This window comes from Canis lupus, chromosome 15 (assembly GCF_003254725.2).
Source record: "Canis lupus dingo isolate Sandy chromosome 15, ASM325472v2, whole genome shotgun sequence".
In the NCBI taxonomy this organism is placed as follows: Eukaryota; Metazoa; Chordata; class Mammalia; order Carnivora; family Canidae; genus Canis; species Canis lupus.
The window spans coordinates 55,965,185-55,988,188 of record NC_064257.1 but is presented as its reverse complement, the minus strand read 5'-3'; the positions used below and the strand labels follow the sequence as shown (position 1 = coordinate 55,988,188).

The window sequence follows — 23,004 nt, the reverse complement described above, 5'->3', positions numbered from 1 at the left end:
AAGTTTCTCCCTGAAAATGTAACCCCTCTTTTCATTTATGAAACCTATTTATGCCCTTTGAGTTTATTACTGTTCTAGTACTGTATCAAATTGCTTTCTACCGTATTAAATAACTGCCTTTTTTTTTTTTTTTTTTTTTACTGCATCATCTCACAGAGCCTAGAGATACCACTGTCAGAAGTCTGATGTTTGCAAACAGGAAGGGGAAGACTGATCAGAAACACACAGCACACACACACTAACAACTGCCTAACATTTTAGAGTTTGCCAAATGCTTTACAGAATTTACTTTACTTGAGCTAACCTTCACAAATGTCCTGTGAGAGCTTGTATTACATGTTTTATACAGAAATTAGGAGACTCTTAAAAAGTTATAACCAATAAGTGACAATTGCTCTTCCAATTCTGCTATACTATCTATATATTCTAAGTATACTGTATACTTAATATCAGTAGCAAACAAGTCAGGATAACATTCTCTACATTCCAGGACATCCCTCTGCATTTCCTTCTGAGATATAAAAACATGTTACATTTGAAAAATAAGAATACTGATGATATATAATGTTAAGTCTAAAAGGCAGAACACAGAATTGCATATATGGTATGAATGACCACAAACTATGTAAAAACCAAAATAAATAAATAAATAAACCACCGTTATCAAAGCTTTCTAAAAAGTTCACCAAAAATTAGTAGCTTGGGTACCAGTGGCTCAGTTGGTTAAGCAATCTGCCTTTGGCTTAGGTCCTGATCTCAGGGTCTTGGGATCAAGTCCTGTATCCAGCTCCCTGAGAGGAGCCTGCAAGGAGCCTACTTCTCCCTCTGCCTAAGTCTCTGTCTCTCTGTGTCTCTCATGAATAAATAAATAAAATCTTAAAAAAAAAAAAAAAGAGCAAGATTTGTAAGATCTCCAGATTATACTGAAAGTCCAAATAGCAAAGAGCAGATTCTTGTGTATAGCATGCTACCTTTTCTGTAAGAAGGAAGGATACATATTTGTATTTGCTTACTTCTACACAAAAGAAATATAAACAATTTTACTTTATATAAATTGAATTTTTAAAAGTAGAAAAAGGAAGAATAGTTCTCACCCTTAAAGCAAAACTCACAAGAACATCCCGTTTTCCCAGGTAAAGAGCAAGATTAGTTTATCAGAAGTCGTTTTTTCCTTCCATTATTTCTAAAATAAATTTCTACATCTTCTAGTCCACTCAGGCCATGCAGAGGCATGGTGATTAAGCAGGCAAAAGAAGGGCAACAACTTGTCCAGCAAGCACTGCCAAAGCTTGGTTTTTAAATTTATGGCCCAGATAGTTGATAAATTTGCCTGAAAATGCTCTCTCCATTGAGTGGGGAAGACAAGCCTTTCAAAAGGCAACACTGGATCGCTGTTTCAGAGAGAGAGAGAGACAGAGAGAGCAAGAGAGCGAGAGCGAGAGAGAGAGAGAGACCAGTGGTCTGGGAGTCGGTAGTTGAGGTAAAATGCTGTTAGAGGCCAGAACATTTATTAATGCACAAAAAAGGCAAGTGAGTGGCCATGGGCCCTTGCAGGGAGGGGCTGAAGCCAATGTTAGGAAGCGTACACACTGTCATGCCTGTCACATGACAGTGAAGACAGTGGGGAAGCTCTGAGCAATGGCAGCCAAGAGGCTGCAGAAAAAGCTCCTGCTGCTTTCTCACCCACCTGCACCAGGTAGACATCTGTGACCTCCGCCTATTGTTCCTGCCATCCAAAGTGTAATTTCTTTGTCCAAAAAAGAGTCTACACAAAAACATGTACAGGAATATTTATGCAGCATTATTCATGATAGCCAAAAGGTGGTGGTGGGGGACCACATGTACATCACTGGATAAATAAAACGTGGCACATCCATACAATAGAATTTTATTTGGCAATAAAAAGGAATAATGTACTAATACATGTAGAACATGGGTGAACCCTGAAAGCATGGTAAATGAAAGAAGTCAATCACAAAGAATCATATATTGTGTGATCCCATTTATAGAAAAATGTACAGAATAGGCAAATGTACAGAAACAATAAATTAGTAGCTGACTAGAGCTGGAGGTAGGGAGATTGGAAATTTGTGGAATGACAGTTAAAGTTTGTGTTGAGTGTCTTCTAGGGGTAATGAAAATGTTCTGAAGTGGACTGTGGTGACATCTGCACAATTCTGTGAATACACTAAAATGTACTGACACTAAAATGTACTGAAATACACACACACTTTAGATGGGTGGATTGTGTGGTATATGAATTACATCTCCACAAAACTGTTTCAAAAGAAAACAAGATAAATTTTCTGTACAACTCCCACTCCCACCTCACCCAAAGATGATGAGCAGTGGGAACATTCGTGCACTACTGTTGAGAAAGGAGTTGAGGCAACCGCTTAAATATCTACTAAAGAGAGAGATTATCTACCAAACCCAAAGATTCATATATCCTAAAACCTAATAATTCCATTCTACCCAATGGAAATCCATGCAGATATGCAGAAAAACATAAATGTGATACTATTCACTGCAAAATTATTTATAATAGTAAGAATTATGGGCATCTGGGTGGCTCAGTGGTTGAGCATCTGCCTTTGGCTCAGGTCATGATCCTGGGGTCCTGGGATCAAGTCTTGCATCAGGCTTCCCATGGGGAGCCTGCTTCTCCCTCTGCCTATGTCTCTGTCTCTGTGTCTCTCATGAATATAATAGCAAAAAATTTTTTAAATTTAATTTTTCATCAATAAACTAATCAATATAGTAGCATACTATACTTAACTTAGAATTACTAAACTAGAATTATATGAATATGAATAAATCTCAAAAACATACAATTGTATAAAAAAATTTCAAAATAATATGTATGGTATATTTGTTCTATAATGTTAAATATGTGTGATCCAGTATTATTTATCAATATATCATGGCCAGTAAACTAATAATACGGAGAGGCAAATATTCCGAATGTGGTTACCTCTGGAAGAGAGAGAGAGGGAGAAGACGGGGCCCATTAAGGACTATGCAGTAAGCAACATGTATTCCCCTAGCATTTTAGATCTTTTGTTTTTAATTATATATGTGAAGCAGAACTGGAAAATGTTAAGATTTAAGAAAACTGGAGGGCATCTGGATGGTTCAGTCAGTTAAGCATCTGCCTTTGATTCAGGTCATGATCCTAGGGTCCTGGGATCAAGCCCCACATTGGGCTCCTTGCTCAGTGGGGAGCCTGATTTTCCCTCTGCCCCTCTTCCTCCTCATGCTTCCTCTCTCTCTTTCTCAAATAAATACATAAAATCTTAAAAAAAAAAAGATTTAAGAAAACTGGGTTGTGAATACCATATGGTTATTATAATATGTTCTGCATTTTCTGTATGGTTGAAATAATTCATAAGAAAATGAAAATGCAATCCCTTTGAGGTTCTTCAAAAAATTAAAAATAGAACTACCCTATGATCCAGCAATTGCATTACTGGGTATTTATCCCAAAATTACACAAAAAACAAATCCAAAGGGATACATACACCCCTATGTTTATAACAGCATTATTTACAATAGTCAAACTATGGAAGCAGCCAAAGTGTCCACTGACAAATGAAAGGATAAAGAAGATGTGGTGTGTATATATATAACTGAATATTATTCAACCATAAAAAAAACAATGAAATCTTGCCATTTGTAACAACATAGCTAGAGAGTATAATGCTAACTGAAATAAGTCAGTCAGAGAAAGACAAATATCATATGATCTCACTCATATTTGAAATTTAAGAAACAGGGCAGCCCCGGTGGCACAGCGGTTTAGCGCCGCCTGCAGCCCAGGGTGTGATCCTGGAGTCCCGGGATCAAGTCCCACATTAGGCTCCCTGCATGGAGCCTGCTTCTCCCTCTGCCTGTGTCTCTGCCTCTCTCTCTGTGTCTCTCATGAATAAATAAATAAAATCTTAAAAAAAAAAAAGAAATTTAACAAAACAAATGAGAAAGAAAAAAAAGAGAGAGAGAAACCAAGAAACAGACTGCTAACTCTAGAGAACAAAATGATGATTACCAAAGGGAAGGTAGGAAGGGGGATGGGGGAAATAGGGGATAGGTATTAAAGAGTACACTTATGATGAAAAAATAAATGGTTAAATTGGGGGCAGTGCAGAGACGATGCTGGCATAGACTACAGCATAGACTACGCTGTAGTAGTGGAGGTGGTAAGAAGTAGCCAGATTTTGGGTAGCATTTGATGTAGAGCCAGTTGGAGTTGCTATGGATTAGATACAGTGTGTAAGGAAGAAAAAAAAAAAGACTAGTTCCATAACAAGACCATCAAGATGAAGAAGGCTGCAGGTGGGGCAAGTTGTTGGATATAGAAATCTGGAGGTCAGGGGAAAAAGTCTGGTCTGGAATTACAAATGTGGGAGTTGTTGGCATACAGATGGTATTTAAAGCCAAAGGCTGAATGAGATCACTAGGGAAGTGACTGTGGGTCCAAGGACTGAGCCTTCAAGCACACGGACATTAGGGAGAAAAAGAGGACTCAGCAAAGAAGACCAAATTGGAGCAATCAGGAAAAGGGAGAATGCTGGAATAAAAAACAAAAGAAAAGAAAATGCTAAATGGGCTTTTTAATGAGAAAAAAAAAAAAAAAGATGTGTAAAGAACTAGTGAAACTGATTACCTAGAGCATGGGGAAAAATAAAGAGGTGGGAATAATATATTTCAAATATATATATATATATATATTTTGTTGTTGCTGTTGAACCAAGTGAACGTATTATCTCTAATAACATACAGACATGATTTTTAAAATGTTAAGACAAGGGGCACCTGGGTGGGTCAGTCAAATGTCTGCCTTTGGCTCAAGTCATGATCCCAAGATCCTGGGATTGAGCCCCACATTGGACTCCCTGTTCAATGGGGAGCCTGCTCTCCCTCTCCCTCTGCCTGCTGCTCCCCACCCCAGCTTGTGCTTTCTGTCAAATAAATTTTAAAAATCTAAATAAAATACTAAGAAAAAACCCTCGCATTCATATCCTTTAAGAGGTGATTTAGCCTACAAAAGATGTTGGGGTTACAGGGGAGGGGAGATCACCTTACCTTTGCCTCAGGTTTCAAAGGAGAGGCAAAAATCCCAATTCTTCCAACACTCCTGACTGTCTTCACCCCCACCTGGCTCCTTCCCAGGGGAAGAAGAATGATTTCTGATTGACAAAAATTCCTTTATTCTTTGGTGTCTATCTGCCTGCAGAGCACACACGACCTAATCTGATCCTCAACTACTCAACATCAAGTTTATAGGGGTAAGCTCCTATGTTCAAGACCTGTGTGTGTCCTAGGCTACTTACAATAAGATGTGTGAACAGGTACAACTTTGAGGTTATTAGGCAGCTCCTTGTTGTTACACATACTACTCATTTTCCAAACGTAGATATTTTGGTTTCTATCTGACCAGTTTCTATCTCTTAATTTTCAAATTCCACAGGGTAAGGGAAATGGGTCTCCCTTAAATTTCCTATAAAGAAAATTATCTTCCAAGGAGATTGTCAGAAATGTGAACAAAAATGGTTTCTTTCTATGCATTTAGCAGTCAAAAACTGAAAACCTAAACATCCACTAGCAGAATATACTCTAAGTTTTTGAAGCCGACCATTTAAGAACATACTATGAAGTCATTAAAATTTGTTCTCAAAAACATTTTAATAACATAGGGAAAATGTTAAACTGAGTAAAAAAGCAGATTATATAACTTGATATATATACAACATGATTCAGTTAACACATAATACAGCTTATATCCATGTACTGAAAAAGGACTACAAGGGGGAACCTGGGTGGCTCAGTTGGTTAAGCTTCTGACTCTTGATTTCAGCTCAGGTCATGATCTATTGGGGTCACACCCAGCAAGGAGTCTGCTTGAGATTCTCTCCCTCTCACTCTGCCCCCTCCACCCACTTGCTTGCTCTTTCTCTCAAAACATCTTAAAAAGACTCTAAGAAAATAAAAATATTAGTAGTAAAATTTGTGATAGCATTATGAACAATTTGAATTTAATTTTATATTTGCTTGCATCTTCCAAATGTTTTGTAATAAAATTTTATCATTTTGATAATCAGAAAAAATTTAAGAAAAATCTTAAAATAAATTTAGTAGCAATATAAAAGAAAAAGACAGAGGAATTTAAAAGGAAAGGGGAGAGGGTGCCTGACTGGCTCTGTTGGAAGAGCACGTGATTCTCGATCTCAGGGTTGTGAGTTCAAGCCCCATGCTGGGTACAGAGATTACTTAAATAAATAAAACTTAAAAAAAAAAAGAAAAAGAAAAGAAAAGAAAAATAAAAGGGTAAAGTAGGTAGTTTGGCAGCAGTCATGCTCTGGAAAATATACCTGTTAAAATATTTTTTAAATATTTCAAAATAAATAAATAAATAATTTCATATACCAGCAATTAATAAGTGGGATTTATTTTTTTTAAAGATTTTATCCATCCATTAATGAGAGACACACACACAGAGAGAGAGAGCAGCAGAGACACAGGCAGAGGGAGAAGCAAGCTCCATGCAGGGAGCCGGATGTGGGATTCGATCCTAGGTCTCCAGGATCAGATCCTGGGCTGAAGGTGGCGCTAAACCGCTGAACCACCCAGGCTGCCCCATAAGTGGAATTTAAAACTAAAAGCACAATACCATTTATATTAGCGTATTTCCCCCCAAAAAGAAATTCCTACGTAGAAATCTAACAAAATACGTATAATATTTACATGAGACAAACTACAAAACTCTGATAAAAGAAATCAAAGAACTGAAGAAATGGAGAGATATTTCATGGTCATGAATAGCAAGACTCAAGATGCCAGTTCTTCCCAACTTGATCTACAGGTTCAATACATTCCCAGTCAAAATTCCAGCAAGTTATTTTGCGGATATTAATAAATTTGTTCTAAACTTTATATGTGGAGGCAAAGTATCCAGAATAGCCAACACAAAACTGAAGGACAAGAGCAAAGTTGAAAGACTAAAACTACCCAACTTCAAGACTTACTATAAAATTACAGTAACCAATACATGATGGTATTGATGAAAGAACAAATAGATCAATAGAATAGAATAGAGAGCCCAGAAACAGATTCACACAAATACAGTCAACGGATCTTTGACTGAAAAAAGGCACAGACAATACAATGGAGAAAAGACAGCCTTTCAACAAATGGTACTGGAACAAAAGGACAACCTCATGCAAAAATAAATAAATAAATGAATCTTGACATAGACCTTAAATCCTTCACAAAAATTTAATTCAAATTGAATCACAGACCTAAATGCAAAATGGAAAACTATAAAACTCCTACAAGATAACATAGGAGAAAAACCTAGATGACCTCAGGCATGGTGATAACAACCAAACCACATATCATCAAAGAAATCATTGGTAACCTGGACTTTATTACAATTTAAAACTTCTCAACTGTGAAGGACAAAACAAGAAAACTAGAGGATAAGCCACAGATCAGGAGAAAATATTTGCAAAAGACATATTTGATAGAGGCCCGTTATCCAAAATATACAAATAACTCATAAAACTCAACAGGAAAATGAACCCAATTAAAAAATAGAAAAAGACTTGAACAGACACCCCACAATAAAAATATATATAGATGGCAGATAAACCTATCATTGACGCTCTACATCATGTCATTAGAGAAATACAAATTAAGACAACAGTGAGATACCACTACACTCCTATTAAAATGACTAAAATCCAGAATACTGGCAAAACCAAATACTGACAAGCATGGGGAATGACATGAACCATCATTCACTGCCAGTGGGAATAAAAAATGGTACAACCACTTTAGAAGTATAGTGGTTTCTTATGAAACTAAACAAACTTTTACCTTATGATGCAGCGATCACATCCCTTGATATTTACCCAAAGCAGTAAAACCTATGCCCACACAAAAATGCACACAGAGATGTTCAAAGCAGCTTTAATCATAATTGCCAAAACTTGGAAGCAACCAATATGTCCTTCAGTAGGTGAATGGATAAAGAAATTGTGCTACATTCAGCGGAATACTGTTCAGTGGTAAAGAGAAACAAGCTATTGAGCCATGAAAATGGAGGAAGCTTTAGTCCATATTACTAAGTCAAAGAAGCCAATCTAAAAAGGCCACATACTGTAGGATTCCAACCAAATGACATTGGAGAAAAGGCAAAACTATGGAGACAGTAAAAAGATAAGTGGTTGCCAGGGGTTAGGGAGAGACAAAAAGGCAGAGCCCAGTGGATTCTTAGGGCACTGGAACTAATCTGTACTGATACAATAATGATGGGTACATGTCATTTTACGTTTGTCAAAACCTAGAGGATGTACAACACCAAGAGTGGACCTTAATGTAAGCTATGGTTTAGAGTAATAATGATGTCACTGTGTAGGTTCATCAACTGTCACAAATGTTCCACTCTGATTTAGGATATTGATAGTAGGGGAGGCTGTGCACATGTGATGTGTGGGGCAGACCACTCTCTGTACTTGCTGCCAGATTTGATATGAACCTAAAGCTGCTCTAAAAACTAAGGCTACTTAAAAGGGAAAAACTTTTCGATTGTCAAGGGAACTTTTAAAATATAGGAACTTTCAGTAATGAGCACTAGGTTTTATTTTATTTATTTTATTTTTTATTTTTTGAGCACTAGGTTTTAAAGTTCATGATAGGAGTACTCTCTAAAGATCATTTTGGTCTGTTATAGTCTGCTAGAGAATTTCCCGTGAAGATGAAAACAAAGAACACATTATTTGAGCTCTGGATATGGCCATCAAAAGTCTCTGTCCCTATTTGGCTGAGCTGTCTCCCCGGCTTGTCCACTCAGCTGGAGAGGAGAAGGTCAATCCTCATATGCTGCTCTACAGAATGAGCCCAACCCTTTCATATGGTCTTGTTCCTCCTGACAAAGGAACAAGTTCTCATAATAGTTCACACTAACATTTCACTTACTACCTTGAGAGAACAAGGCTTCAATATGAAGAAATGAGGTTCTAATAATAGGAACTGTTGTTATCAAGCAAAGGCCAATGGGAGAGAAATTAGGGAGCCACACAACTCCCACCTGCCTCTCCTATGGCAACGTGCCACTGCTAGCCCTATCTACTATCCCACTTGGGACCATTCACATTCCCTGGAAGGACCATTTACTTTGTGGATCCAAACCACTTTTGCCCCTAGGCACATTTTTTCTTTTTAGGGTGCACAGCAAACATGTTCCTGTCTTAGGATCTCTGTCCTTACCAGTCCCTCTGTTGAGAATATACTTCCTCAAATATCCATATGGCTTGCTCCCTCAATGGAAAAAGATTACCACTGAGATAGTTCTGGTTCCCTTGATTACCCAAGGTCTTCACATTTCTCTAACATCCTTGTTACTCATGGGTCACTGACAGATAATCAGAATGTTAGAGATGGAAGAGACCTCACACACCACCTATCTGATGGTTCCCAGACTTGACTCATCATTAGAATTACCCCAGAAGTTCTCTGTATTGGTTTGTTTTTTAATCAACAGAACCCCACAGGCTCCGCTTCCACAAATTCGGTCAAGTGGATCTGAAACGGAGCTCAGGAAGCTACATTTTTAAAAACAGTTCACATGTTTGACGATCACCAACCTAATTTACCACTTCTATTATTTTTTGTAGAAGAGAAAATAGAAGCACAGAGGGATGAGGTAATGTTCCCAAAGACACAGTGAGTTCAAGGCAGAGATGAACCCTCAGATCATAAGATCAGAGTAGCGAAGATCCCCAGATCAAAGATGCTTCCACTTTATCTGGTACTACAGGCTAGACTCTTGCATGTTAGATGTTTTGTTTTGTTTTGTTTTTAATTAAGTGAACAAACTAACAGCATTACTAATTTTTTAGGGTTTTACCTTCAGGCAAGGTAGGTGTACAAGTGAAAGAAAAGGGCACATCAAGAAAAAAAGACAGCATTTTAATTCACATCTGTTCTATAAAGACCAGAGAGTAGCTTGGGGTTTTGGGTTGTTTGTTTTTTAAGAAAAAAAAAAAAAAAAAAAGATGTATTTATTTATTCATGAGAGACACAGAGAGAGAGGCAGAGACATAGACGGGGAGAGGCAGACTCCCGGCAGGGACCCTAGGATCACACCCTGAGCAAAGGCAGACGCTCAACTGCTAAGCTACCGAGCTTGTGGTTCTTTAAACCTCTCTAAACTAGTAAGAGAAGGATTAAACCCTTCAGGATACAAATAATGATGGATGAATGTAGGTCTGATACCCAATAACCCATATAAACTTGGGATCCCACAAAAGGGGAAGAGAATTGCCAGGAACCTTGGTGTTGTTAGAGCCCACAGAATGGATTCCCTTTGGTGAATTCTGATGGGGAGTTTAATTATGATCTTAGATGGGTCACAGGTTACTGCTCTCACCAGTTCCCACAAGGGCTTGCTACATCATTATTCAGCAGTTATTCAGCTTTTGTTACTGTAACAATCAGAGGATAAGGGTAAGCCACAGCTTGACTCACAACAGGAGTCATAACAGAAGAACCAGGAATCATGGACTGGTGCAGCCTAGTATTCCAGCTCAACACACAGCTGAGTGAGACTCAAGGGAAAAAGACTTCGGAAGCTGCCCAATAACTTGGCCTGCAGACCCCAGAGCTGGAGTATCCGTATCTTCTGTCTGAAACACAGTCATTCTAGACATAATTAGTTATGCTAACTACTAACAAGGACTTGACCCTGTTAGGTCATCAACACTTAGCTAAAAAAAGACCCAGACAAAAGTTTACGTGAGTTGTCCGTCTACATCAAGCAAGTTCACACTCCCTTCAAAACCCCTCGATGCCAAGACTGCTCTGATTCATTGCCAAGAAGAAACATGGCCTCAGAGGGAAAAGATGGATGTTTTTTAAAACCTAAATCAGACACGACTTTGCAGCCATACCAAATTACCACTGCATTCCTTCATTCATTCACTCATTCTCAAATTACATCTCTGAATCCCAAACATCAGCCAGTGGAAATAAACTCCTAGTGAGTCAAATAAAATTCCTGCTGGCACATAAAATCAGTGAAAAGGGAAGGAATGCAGAAAGGGCAGAAGAACTTGTGACAGCAGTACTCGTTGCATCTGAAAGAGTCACACCCAGCAATTTCAACCTCTCTGTGAAGCTTGTTGCAAAGCACAAGACCGTCAGCTGACCAGGTTTTGGTTTTTTTCTCTACCCACTTCATTCAACCTGTCGGACAACTACATTTTCTACTTAGTATCAAAGCAGGATAGTTTTCACAGTGTTTCTAAGTGAAGAACACATGAAAAACACTCTCCCCAGCCCTACAAACTGCATTACATTTCAGCCCTTTTTCACTAAATTCTTCAGAACAGAATGCTTTGATCTGTTGCCTTAGCATATCTCTCTTTAAATCTGTAACTATCTTTGTATTTCCTACTCAGTCATCCTAACAGCTATAAAGACTGGTAGTAAAATCGTCTCAGCTTATCTCTGTGAAGCAGTGAACTAGGGGAAAGGAAATAAACCCTGGTTTCTGTACTTCTTCTCTTAAGCAATTACCCCAAGCAAGCTAATCCTCTTTCTTTTTTGATAGAATTGGTTCATCCAAATTGCAGACAAGTCAGATAATACACACTCATCAATTCTTCAGCCCTTCCTGTCCTGGTGATTTCTAAGGCAGTACAAAGAGTCTCTGGTGAATCCAAATTCCAAAATATAAAAATTAAAGCACCATTGACTCTGAAGTGCTTTGTTTCAGTTCCTCTTCTATGTGGGGAGTGTATACTTTTTTAAGACAAGGTTATGTAAAATTTTCTCTTGCCATCAGAGAAACAATGATTCGCCGATAAGCTTGGCAAATAATACCAGATTTCTTATATAAACAGCCCCTATGATTAACGAATTTGTTGGTAAAGTGAGAAAAATCAAGTCACTGACAGCTTTGCTATGGTTGGTATCTTAAGAAAGAAGGACACAATTACGGAAGACTATACTATATACCCAGCATCCTACAGTTACTAGATTTGTTGATTCTGGAATTTTGCAATATAATAAATGAAACTCCAATATCTGTCATTATTAAGGAGAACAGAAGTGAAGTCAAGAAGGACAGAATTCTATCCTGAAATATTTCATTCCACATGAAACATAATAGGAAAGATTAAAATGTTTCTTTCTGCAGTGAACTGTGTCAGTTTTACACTGTGGGCTGCTGTTAGGTATCTAAAATGACTCCTCCATATTCGCGGAATCTTTCTTTTCATCTTTAGAGTAACTGGAAAATCATGATGAAAGATGGGGGGGGGGGGAAGAAAATAAAAACCCTATTTATCAGTGTGGTCTTTAGCTAAAACCACCTAAAATTATTGATTTAAGATACACAGGAGCAAAAAGTCATACTTAACTGACTGCTACCTCATTTAGATGACTAGTGAAAACTTTGGAACCTAATCTTACAGGGTAAGCCCCTGTCAATAATTCACTCTACCCCCGAGACTGGTCCAAGTCCTAAAGAAATTCAGGAAACCAAGCACAACACTGCAAATAACGAATACGTTTTCAAGATCGTAGGAAGGGGAAGAGAAAGTGGATGAGATCTACCATGACAATTGGTTCTGACTAGAGATGAATTCCGATTCATTGACAAATATATGTCCTCACTCTACAGAATTCTTTTTTTTTTAATTTTTATTTATTTATGATAGTCACAGAGAGAGAGAGAGAGGCAGAGACACAGGCAGAGGGAGAAGCAGGCTCCATGCACCAGGAGCCCGATGTGGGATTTGATCCCGGGTCTCCAGGATCGCGCCCTGGGCCAAAGGCAGGCGCCAAACCGCTGCGCCACCCAGGGATCCCCCTCACTCTACAGAATTCTTAAAAAAAAAAAAAAAAAAAACTCAGCACCAAAGAAGTAAATCTAAAGGAAGTTAAAATAAGAAAAGGCAATAGTGGATATGAAAAATTTTTGTTAAAGTGTTGTTCAATAAAAATGATTAAAATCCACTAAAGAATATCAAGTTCACTGAAGTGATAAACAGACGGTCATACCAAAATATTTTCAAGTTTAAAAAAAAAGTTGTGTGGTCCTGCACATGTTTTCTTATGCTGATACTGTCCGCTCATCCCAAATATCTTTTTGGGGAATCTAGAAATGTATGAATAACACAAACAGAGATTACAAAAGGTCAGGATGCTACATCTTAGAATTTCAGAGGAGGAAAGGACCCCCCCCCCCCCAATAATCTGACCCAACTTCATGGCCTAGAGTTAAAGTGAGACCAGAAAAGCCTCGAGACTCCCACATGGTGACAAGGCCCTTGGGCAGCAGAGCCAGGGATCAGGATCAGGATCCAGATCAACTGGGTGCCAATCCATTTCTCTTTCCTATCATTTAGCTGTCCTTTCTTGATAAGAAACAGATAATATAAAAGTGAAATTCTTTTTTTTTTTAAGATTTTATTTATTTATTCATGAGAGACATGGGGGGTGGGAGGTGGGGGCAAAGACATAGGCAGGGTTGGATAAGCAGGCTCCACACAGGGAGCCCAATGTGGGACTTGATCCTGGGACTCCAGGATTACACCCTGGGCCAAAGGCAGGCGCTAATAAACCCCTGAGCCACCCAGGGATCCCCTAAAAGTGAAATTCTTATCTGAATACTCAAATGTATTTTTCTAATGTACATCATTCATTGCCACTTCCTCTATAAATACCTCTCTTTAATTAAATGGACAGCATGTGACCCAGCACCTAAAAAATTACTTCCATACTTCTCCCTACTCTTCAATCAGCTGGGCTCTTATACTGGAGTAGACTATATACCATTCTGTTAAGTTTCTACTAAAGAAAGACAATGATTTTTATATGACAGGAAGTATATTCTGATTTTTAGTGAACCAAGAAATGTACTGATAAAGTTTGATGTTAATTTTAAGAAAGGCTGTATAAGGAAAAAAAATAACACTTAAGTGAATTTAGAAACTTACTTTTACACTGATCATGAGAATCAAGCTTAATTTGACTCTCCTACCTGTCTACAACAGATTTTGAAATGAAATGCAATTTTCAAAGGATTTTTCCTTCTCCTTGACATGTGATAAAATTCTTCACAAATATGTTTCAATTAAGAATTATTACTAATTAAATTAATAAATTCTTCCAAATGGATGACATAATCACCCTTAAGGAAAACAGTAAATGTAGTATTAGTCTCTTCATGTAAGCTCCATCATTTTTTTGTAAGCTCCATTATTAAAATTAGTTAAGCATAATACCATCCTTCTCATGAAAATAATTTTCCAGGAGACTGGACTCTCTCCCACCACCCTGCTTCCACCTACCATTCAAACTAAGAAGTGAGAACTTTCAGCCCTATGCCCCATCTACCAACTGCAGAGGTACTTCAGGACTGCAACCCTTTTTCCCCCTGATCATCTCTGTGAATGATACATATTGTTCAAACTTCAACACAGGACAAGGATGTAACCATTCCTTGCAAGCTGGCTCCAATAAAAGTAATGAAAAGTTAAGAAAGCAGATGGGTAGTAGAATTGAAACAGTAAAAAATGATAATAACAACCATGCCTACACCTTTTCTATACAGGAAAGGACTTGTTGCTACACACCCACCAACCACCCCATGACCTACAAAAAGTACTCTTGAAAAACAACTTTCAGATCAATATAATTTCATCTTTTTGGTACACAGTGATTTAAAGCAAAATTTCTCTGAGACTTTAAATAAAAGTTTCAAACCTGTGGCTGAGTTCCAAGCGATCAGTAGTACCCCTTCCTACCCTGGCACGTTTTCGAGTCTTTGTGCATAAAGGTGTCTTGATAGTTCTCCCAGCACCAGAACCGGCATGACACACACATCTGGCTGACTCCTGCCAGCCCCCTGGCCGATTTGCAGTCTTCGCTGTGCCGCCACACATCCCCTAGGTGGTTGAACTTTCTTCGGGTTTATCCTGACTACCAACATGGACTCGGGACACAAATGCTGAAGATTCTTTGTTGTCTGAGGGATATTCCAAACTGACCAGCCATCCTAAATAATCACGGTACTCTCTATACAGTAGGTGAGGCGAGCTACTTGGCAGTAGCTACTAGTTTCCTCTTTCAAAATTAAAAATAGAGAGAGAGAGAGAGAGGGAAAGGAACATTCATGTGTTATGTAAATTAAGCCTGCCAAAGTATTAGGAAGTCAGATGTATCCATCCAGTTATAAAATATGCTCTCAGCAGGACCATTATAAACAGACACATCCAAATCCCACTTCCTACTTTTGTTCCTAAGCTTGCACTCCGGTCTGCAAAAGACAAAACACTCCACAGGTTGAGCAGCTTGGTCTGACTCATTCCATCTGTGCTCCCCTGTTGGAGATTATGTAGTAGTCAATTAATTGGTCACAAGACCTATTCATATGGCTCTGGGCAAATGCAGTGACTTGCCTTCAGCTGCAAGGTTGTTCTGACATTGGCCACACCACCCTCTTTAATGGCTCTCATGTGAGCAAGTGTCAGCTGACTGGTCTTACTCTGCAACCTTGCAAAACCCTACCCATAGCAAGTGAGGGAGATAGTTACACACAACAAAGGTAGGGCTTAATACACAGGAGTTGGGGAGGGAGAGTAGGGACACATCATTGCTTTAATACCAAATAGACACAGTTATATAATTAAGAAAAATTATATACATACACATACATAAGAAAAATAATAATAAATGAGAAGCCATAAACCCTCTGACATAACTCTTACACTAAATTCCCGATTCCTGGGTATATTCAGGCCAAGAAAACCCTGAACTGCCAGAATGTAAGGACAGAAGTTCACTTTTGAATTCTGACATTAACATACTTCATCTGTAAAATGAAATAATGCTATAGGATCAATATGATTTTTCCACAGTATTATGAGTTCATGGAAAAAGTAAGAAGAAATAAAAAGCATAGGTCCTTAAAATACAGGTCAGATCTTGAAAACTATAAGGGATTGTCTTAACTCTTTTTTTTTTCCTCATCCTTGAATTTGGCTGAAGAAAATATTAATAGATCCTTAAAATCTGATGAACCTTTGGCTGGGTCTCTAGCATCAAGAGGTTTTAAATGTGTCTTTATAATGGCAGCCAATTATTTTACCCCACAGTGTGAGAAAAATCTAATGATATTGGGGCAGAGGCTTCAATTACATTAAGACATCATTATCTGTGTGACTCTAAAGTTCCTTTATAACAAACCCAAAAAAGATCTTAAATACATCCTCCCTTGAGAAATAAAGATTGCAACACACCTACAACAATGACTAGATTTCTCTGTTCACGTGATAAACTGATAGTGCCAAGATAAAACCAGATTAGGAGAAAATGAATTCATTTTTCCAGAAAGGGGAACACATTTTGACCTTAAAGCTTAACTATGTGGCCACCATGTGATCATGGGTTCTTCTTTTTCCCCTGAACTGTCTTTAACATCACTTTCTCTTTTTAAACAGAGACTCAGAAGCTCACTTATGCAAGCACTATAACTCTTCCACTTTAGGCACAGAACAGCTGGATGAGCAAAGGCTGAAAGGAAAGCCTCCTTTTGCCATTATCACACTGACTTCCTAAGTGGCCCAAGTGAGGCTCCAAATCAGTGTCTCCAATTCACCCACATTTTTACCTCCTCTAAAATCACAGGAGAAACGAAAGTATAGTTTGTCAGAAAGAAAACTGCAGGCCCCAAATGGTGTTACTCCAGCCACACCAAGTCATCAAACCGGAGCTTAATAACTAACTTCACTGCAGTTTCAACCTCCCCTAGCATTCTGTTTTAACCTGTCAAATCAGGAATTTTCAAATAAGCACCAATGAGGAAATCTAGCACACGGGTCCCCTCCACCAACCCCTACAAAGGAAGCTAAGGTAATCTGTATAGTAAGACCCCTGACCTTCTTTTGTTTTCTTTTGCTTATACCTTTCTTTCTCCCCCCTTCTTCCTATAAAAACATTCCATTTTGAACAACTCCTTGGAACATCCCTCTGTTTGCTAGGTGGGATATTGCTTGATTCATGAGTCATTTAATAAAGCCAATTAGATCTTCAAATTTACTCAGCTGAATTTTATTTTTTAACATGTTCACTGTTGATGTCTGGCACCTAAAAATGCCAAAATAACTGAATTTTATAAACTATGTACAAGTGCTGGGGGAACATACCCCATTTTTATATGTAAAAAAAGAATGAAGTTTTAAAAATGTAATACTAACAGATATTTATCTAGGATCTAATGAAAGGACATGAAATCCTCTTTTTTCCCCCTAACTTTGAGACAGGGGTGGAGGCGCAGAGAGAGTAAGAGAGAGAGGATCTTAAGCAGGCTCCATGCCCAGTGTGGAGCCAGACGCAGAGCTTCATCTTACAACCCTGAAATCATGACTTGAGCCTAAATCAAGGAGTTGGACACTTAATGGACTAAGCCACCTCGACACCCACGAATCTCTCTTTTTAAATACGTATTCTAAATAATTATTCAACCTATATTATCATAATATTTGCATTGATAGCAGTATTTGAAGCCTTTAGAAAATATAAGATATCAGGATGATTGAACAGCTTCATGGCTAACTATTAAACATAAAAAATGAAGCAAACATTTTAAATGATCAGAATAATAAGAGATGAAATGACAACATAGTTACAAAGGATAACTGGATGAAATAAGGATCAAACTGCATTGGGAAGGAATTCCCTTAAACAGAAGCTAAACACCTTCTGTATGTTTCTTTCATTCAGCCAGCCATCTTTAACTAAACACTACACACCAGTCACTGTTTCTCCCTAAATTGAGTCAGCATACCTTTTATCCACCTAGGCTAAGTGGTGCTCAAACTCAGTATGCTTATAAACACAGATTGCTGAGCCTGCCCCCAGGGTTTCTGATTCAGCAGTTCCCAGGTGGAGTCTGAGAATGTACATTTCTAACAAGTTCTGAGGATGCTGTTGCTGCTTGTCTGGGAACTACACATTTGAGAAACACTTCCTTGGTAAAAAATTCATTTTCCCCATGATGACTTCCTAGGCTAGAAGATCTTTTTCTCCCTTGAATTCTTCTGTAATTTTTGTTTAAAGATTTATTTTAGAAAAAGAGAGACAGAGTGCATGTGAGTAGCAGGTGGGGGTGAGGGGCAGAGGGAGAAGAGAGAGAGAACCCTCAAGTAGACTCCCCATTGAGCATGGAGCCTGATGCAGGGGCTCAATCCCAGGACCCTGAGATCATGACCTGTGCTGAAATCAAGAGTCGCGTGCTTAACAACTGAGCCACGCAGGCATCCCCCTCTATAATTTTTTTAAACCACACTTTTAACATTTAACATATAACTGCTTTGCAACATAGTGTATGTACCTTATGATCCTAACTAGATCATAAATTTTGAGTATAAAAACTGGGTTTGACATTCATCTTTGTACCTCACACAGGTCTTACACTCGGTAGATGTTTTTTGATAGTTTCTTTTTTTTTAATTTTTATTTATTTATGATAGTCACACACACACACACAGAGAGAGAGAGAGAGAGAGAGAGAGAGAGAGGCAGAGACATAGGCAGAGGGAGAAGCAGGCTCCATGCACTGGGAGCCCGACGTGGGATTCGATCCCGGGTCTCCAGGATCGCGCCCTAGGCCAAAGGCAGGCGCCAAACCGCTGCAACACCCAGGGATCCCCTTTTTGATAGTTTCAAAGTAAACATTCAGTGGTATTTTTTTTTTAATTTATTTATGATAGTCACAGAGAGAGAGAGAGAGAGAGAGAGAGAGAGAGAGGCAGAGACACAGGCAGAGGGAGAAGCAGGCTCCATGCACCGGAAGCCCAACGTGGGATTCGATCCCGGGTCTCCAGGATCGCGCCCTGGGCCAAAGGCAGGCGCCAAACCGCTGCGCCACCCAGGGATCCCAACATTCAGTGGTATTAAACCAATGATATGAATCTATCTACAACAAGCAGTGTTCTCCTTTAACAGTCTAATGCATATTTTCTGACCAAGAGGGTGATTGTGCTTAAACACACACACACACACCATCTTTCTCTCATTTATGATGGCAAAAGTTCCTTTAGATGCTTTAACATTTTGTGTTCACTCCAATCAATGCGACTCATGCAGCATCGTAACAGAAAGAAATTTAAAACTTTTAAAAAGTGGGGATGCCTGGGTGGCTCAGTGGTTAAGCGTCTGCCTTTAGCTCAGGGAGTGATCCTGGAGTCCCGGGATCAAGTCCCACATCGGGCTGCCTGCAAGGAGACTGCTTCTCCCTCTGCCTATGTCTCTGCCTCTCTCTCTGTCTCTTGTGAATAAATAAATAAAACCTTAAAAAAAAAAAAAAAGCTTTTAAAAAGTGAAAGAGCCATTTCCTCTGTCCCTCCCCTTAATAACCTTTAATTCCACAGCTCAAAAATCTGATAAAATGTAATAGAGATGTATATCAAAACCAAAACCACTGTACTTAGATGCCTCTGTATGACTCCAGATTTCCTTTTATGTTTAAATGGGAGTTTTAAAACTTCTTCAGTAAATGGAAAAAACAAGTAATAGTTATATCAACATAACCATTCTTCTGAGAAGTTCTGAAACCACTTTAAAGCATAAAGTTGAACAAAAATCAAAACGGCTGCACTAATGCTTCAGCAAAGCTCAGTTTTTAAAGTCACCTTTTCCTTCTCTTCTGCAAACCTCCCCTCCTCCCTTCTTTGAGGCTTTTGTTTCAGGAACCCAGAACCACTCTAAAGACATGATCGAGAAGGCTAGTAGCAGAGACATAGTTCCTGCCCAAACCAGCTAGATCCTCTATTTCCTTATAAAACCCCCTTACCCCTTCCTCGGGGAGGGCTCGCAGTTTTTGAAGGCCGTAGCCTCCTGCAGCCTCGTTTGCCCAGCAAAGCAATAAAACTATTGTTCCTCTTTATCCCAAACTCTGTCTTCGTGTTATATTTTGGCTCCAAAGCACAGAGGTCATTTTTCAACAACAATCAGAGTAGCTCATACAGTAGCTAAGAGAAAGATACCTTTAGATCTTTGGTGCCCCAAATTCTGTTCTATACCTCAATTTGATCTTTCTTTTCTCTCAGTCTTCTGTTTCCTGAAATGGAATCATACTCATCTAGGTACCCATACTATATGACTCATTATCATGCTGGACATCCTGATATTTAAATACTACACAACATACATACAAAATTTATCATCATCCTTTGTAATGCTACTCATGGTAAAGTTCTCTATTTCCTTCACACATTTAAGAAAGTATCTGAAGTCACTGCCTGAATTCCTGCATTCTACCTCCAATTCAATACATTGACTTGAACTGCTGCTGTCACCAGAGATACTTTCACAATACACATGAACTATAGCAGATGTTAGAGGGGAAGATTAGGGAAGTGTGGAAGTATGGTGAAGTCACATGACAGTTGTAAGGAAGGAAGACTACTGGTTCAACTTTTTTTTTTTTTAAGTAAATCCTCCCCCCCCCCCCCCCCAATGGGGCTCAGATGTACAACCCTGAGATCAAGAATCACGAGGGATGCCTGGGTGGCTCAGTGGCTGAGCATCTGTCTGGCTCAGGTCATGATCCCAGGGTCCTGGGATCAAGTCCCACATGGGGCTCCACCACGAGGGAGCCTACTTCTCCCTCTGCTTATGTCTCTGCCTCTCTTTCCCTGTATTTCTCATAAATAAAATAAAATCTTAAAAAAAAAAAAAAAGTCATGTGCTCTGACAGAGTCAGACAGGTGTCCCTGGTTCAACTTTTTAACCTTTATGTGTATTGTTTCCAATCTCATAGCTGGTACTAAGTGGTCCTAGAAAAGAATGCTACATTTATGAGTTCAGAAATGGTGTAAGTATCATTGGGATCACACAGCAAATACTTGTTACTGAAAATACTAGTCCAACCCCATTTTTTGCCATTGGCCAAAATCTCTAATCAACCAGAACACTATTTCCTGTTGTACACAGACTCCTCTGCAACTCCTTCCAATGCGGTGTTCTGGGGACCCACTGAAATCCAAGATTTAGTATCTGAGGAAAAATCCATTCCCATGCCTAATTTAGAGATGGGATAATTAAAGTTAGGAAGGTTTCAAGGTAAGCATTCATGCATTTCTGCATCCCCTTGACTTCACACTCTTCAGGTGATAAAAATAGTGATCACTGTATGTAATGAAAAATTAACTTAAAAGCCACAACTGAGAGAGATGGGTTTAAACAGAGAAAAAATGAAGGCCTAACATAACATAGTTTCCAAAAAGTCCAGCCTAATTATTCCTATCTAATGTAACTTTCTATGAAGAATCTTTCTCTGGATGCCTGGGTGGCTCATTCAGTTAAGTATCTAACTCTTGATTTCTGCTCAGGTCACGATCTTAGGGTCGTGGGATGGAGCCTTACGTCAGACTCTGCTCAGCACAGAGTCTGCTTGTTTTTCTCCCCACCCCACCCCCACCTGCACACGTGCTCTCTTGCTCTCGATCTCCAAAATAAATAAATAAAATCTTTAAAAAAATCTTTCTCTGCCTATTCACATTACCTTAATGAGAAAAAGGGAACAATAAATGGGGGGAACTCCTGATCCACAGCTACTACAACTGACCCTCCTTTTATCAGAACAACTCACTCTCTTCCATAAAACCTTTTCCACATCCACGAACAACTGATCACAAGCCTTTTTACCAGTAGTTTTCAAAGCATGATCCCCAGAAGCAGACAAAAAAGGTTATGAGATGCTGGCAAATTACTGTTTCTTGGGCACCTAGGTAGTTGGTTGAGCATCTATCTGCCTTTGGTGGTGATCTCAAGGTCCTGGGATTGAGTCCCACACATCAGGCTCCCCATATGGAGCCTGCTTCTCCCTCTGCCTATATCTCTGCCTATGTCTCTCTTTTAAAAAAAATTGTTTCGGGAATCCCTGGGTGGCTCAGTGGTTTGGCGCCTGCCTTCGGCCCAGGACATGGTCCCGGAGTCCTGGGATAGAGTCCTGCATCGGGCTCCCCACATGGAGCCTGCTTCTCCCTCTGCCTGTCTCTGCCTCTCTCTCCTTCTCTCTGTGTATCTCATGAATAAATAAATAAAATCTTTAAAAAAAAGTATTGCTTCTTATCTGAGTGCTGGTGCTGTGAATATGTAGCAAGCGGAATATGTATATTTTTTCATCTGTATATTAAAGTTCAATTTGATTTTTTTAATTTACTTGAGAGATTTAAAAAAATTTTTTTTGAGAGAGAGAATGAGAGAGAGAGAGAGAGAGAGCATGGGGACACACAAGTGGGAGGAAGGAGCAGAGGAAAGGAAGAAGCAGACTACCTGCTGAGCAGGGAAGCAGAAGTGGTGCTGATCCCAGGACCCGGAGATCATGACCTGAGCTAAAGGCAGATGCTTAACTGACTCAGCCACCCAGGCACCCCCAAATTATTTTTTTCAATAAAAGGCACTCATGCTAGGCTAGCACAAATGGATTAAGGCAAGGGGATAAGATAGTTTTCCTGAAGCAGTATGTTTTGGGGGAATGGGCTTTGGAAACAGATAAACAGATCCAGGATTAACATCAAGTCTGTCAATATTTGGTTGTTTTCGGATATGTGATCATGAACAGCTCCCAAAACCTAAGCAGCAGCCCATCTATACAATACTATTTAAGTATGCAATCAGAAAATAATACACCTGCCATAATGCACTCTAAACTTCACTGACAAGCTTAGCACTCAGGAAATTTGGCAAAATGTACAAACTCAGTCACGCCAGGTAGATAATAACCTAGCCAGGTTTATAAAGTGCTTATTCTACATGCCAGGCATTGTTCTAACAATGTTTCATTTGATCACAGAAGTTGGTAGCTCTAATCTCTTCTTTTAACAGAGGAAGAGAATGGAGCACAGGAAGGTTAAGGAACTGGTCCAAAGTATGTAGCTTGTTAGAGGCAGAGCCAGGATGTAAATCCAGGCATCCTGGCTCACAAGTGAG

The 23,004-nt window shown here is 39.0% G+C and overlaps 1 protein-coding gene across 7 annotated transcripts in view; it reads right to left on the bottom strand.

The window, feature by feature from the left end:
* The window catches only part of FNIP2 (folliculin interacting protein 2), a 132,456-nt gene that overhangs the window by 75,794 nt on the left and 33,658 nt on the right, over nt 1–23,004 (bottom strand). For 2 of the 7 annotated variants that reach the window (XM_025439199.3, XM_049094317.1), the window contains exon 1: nt 14,773–15,463. The exons of 3 other annotated variants lie outside the window; for them this stretch is intronic. In XM_025439199.3, the coding sequence (XP_025294984.1) occupies nt 14,773–14,951 (179 nt within the window). In that variant the 5' untranslated portion in view covers nt 14,952–15,463. Of the gene's footprint in view, nt 1–14,772; nt 15,465–23,004 lie in introns of those variants that run through there. 2 more of the 7 variants (XM_049094316.1, XM_025439202.3) reach the window with 2 other exon arrangements.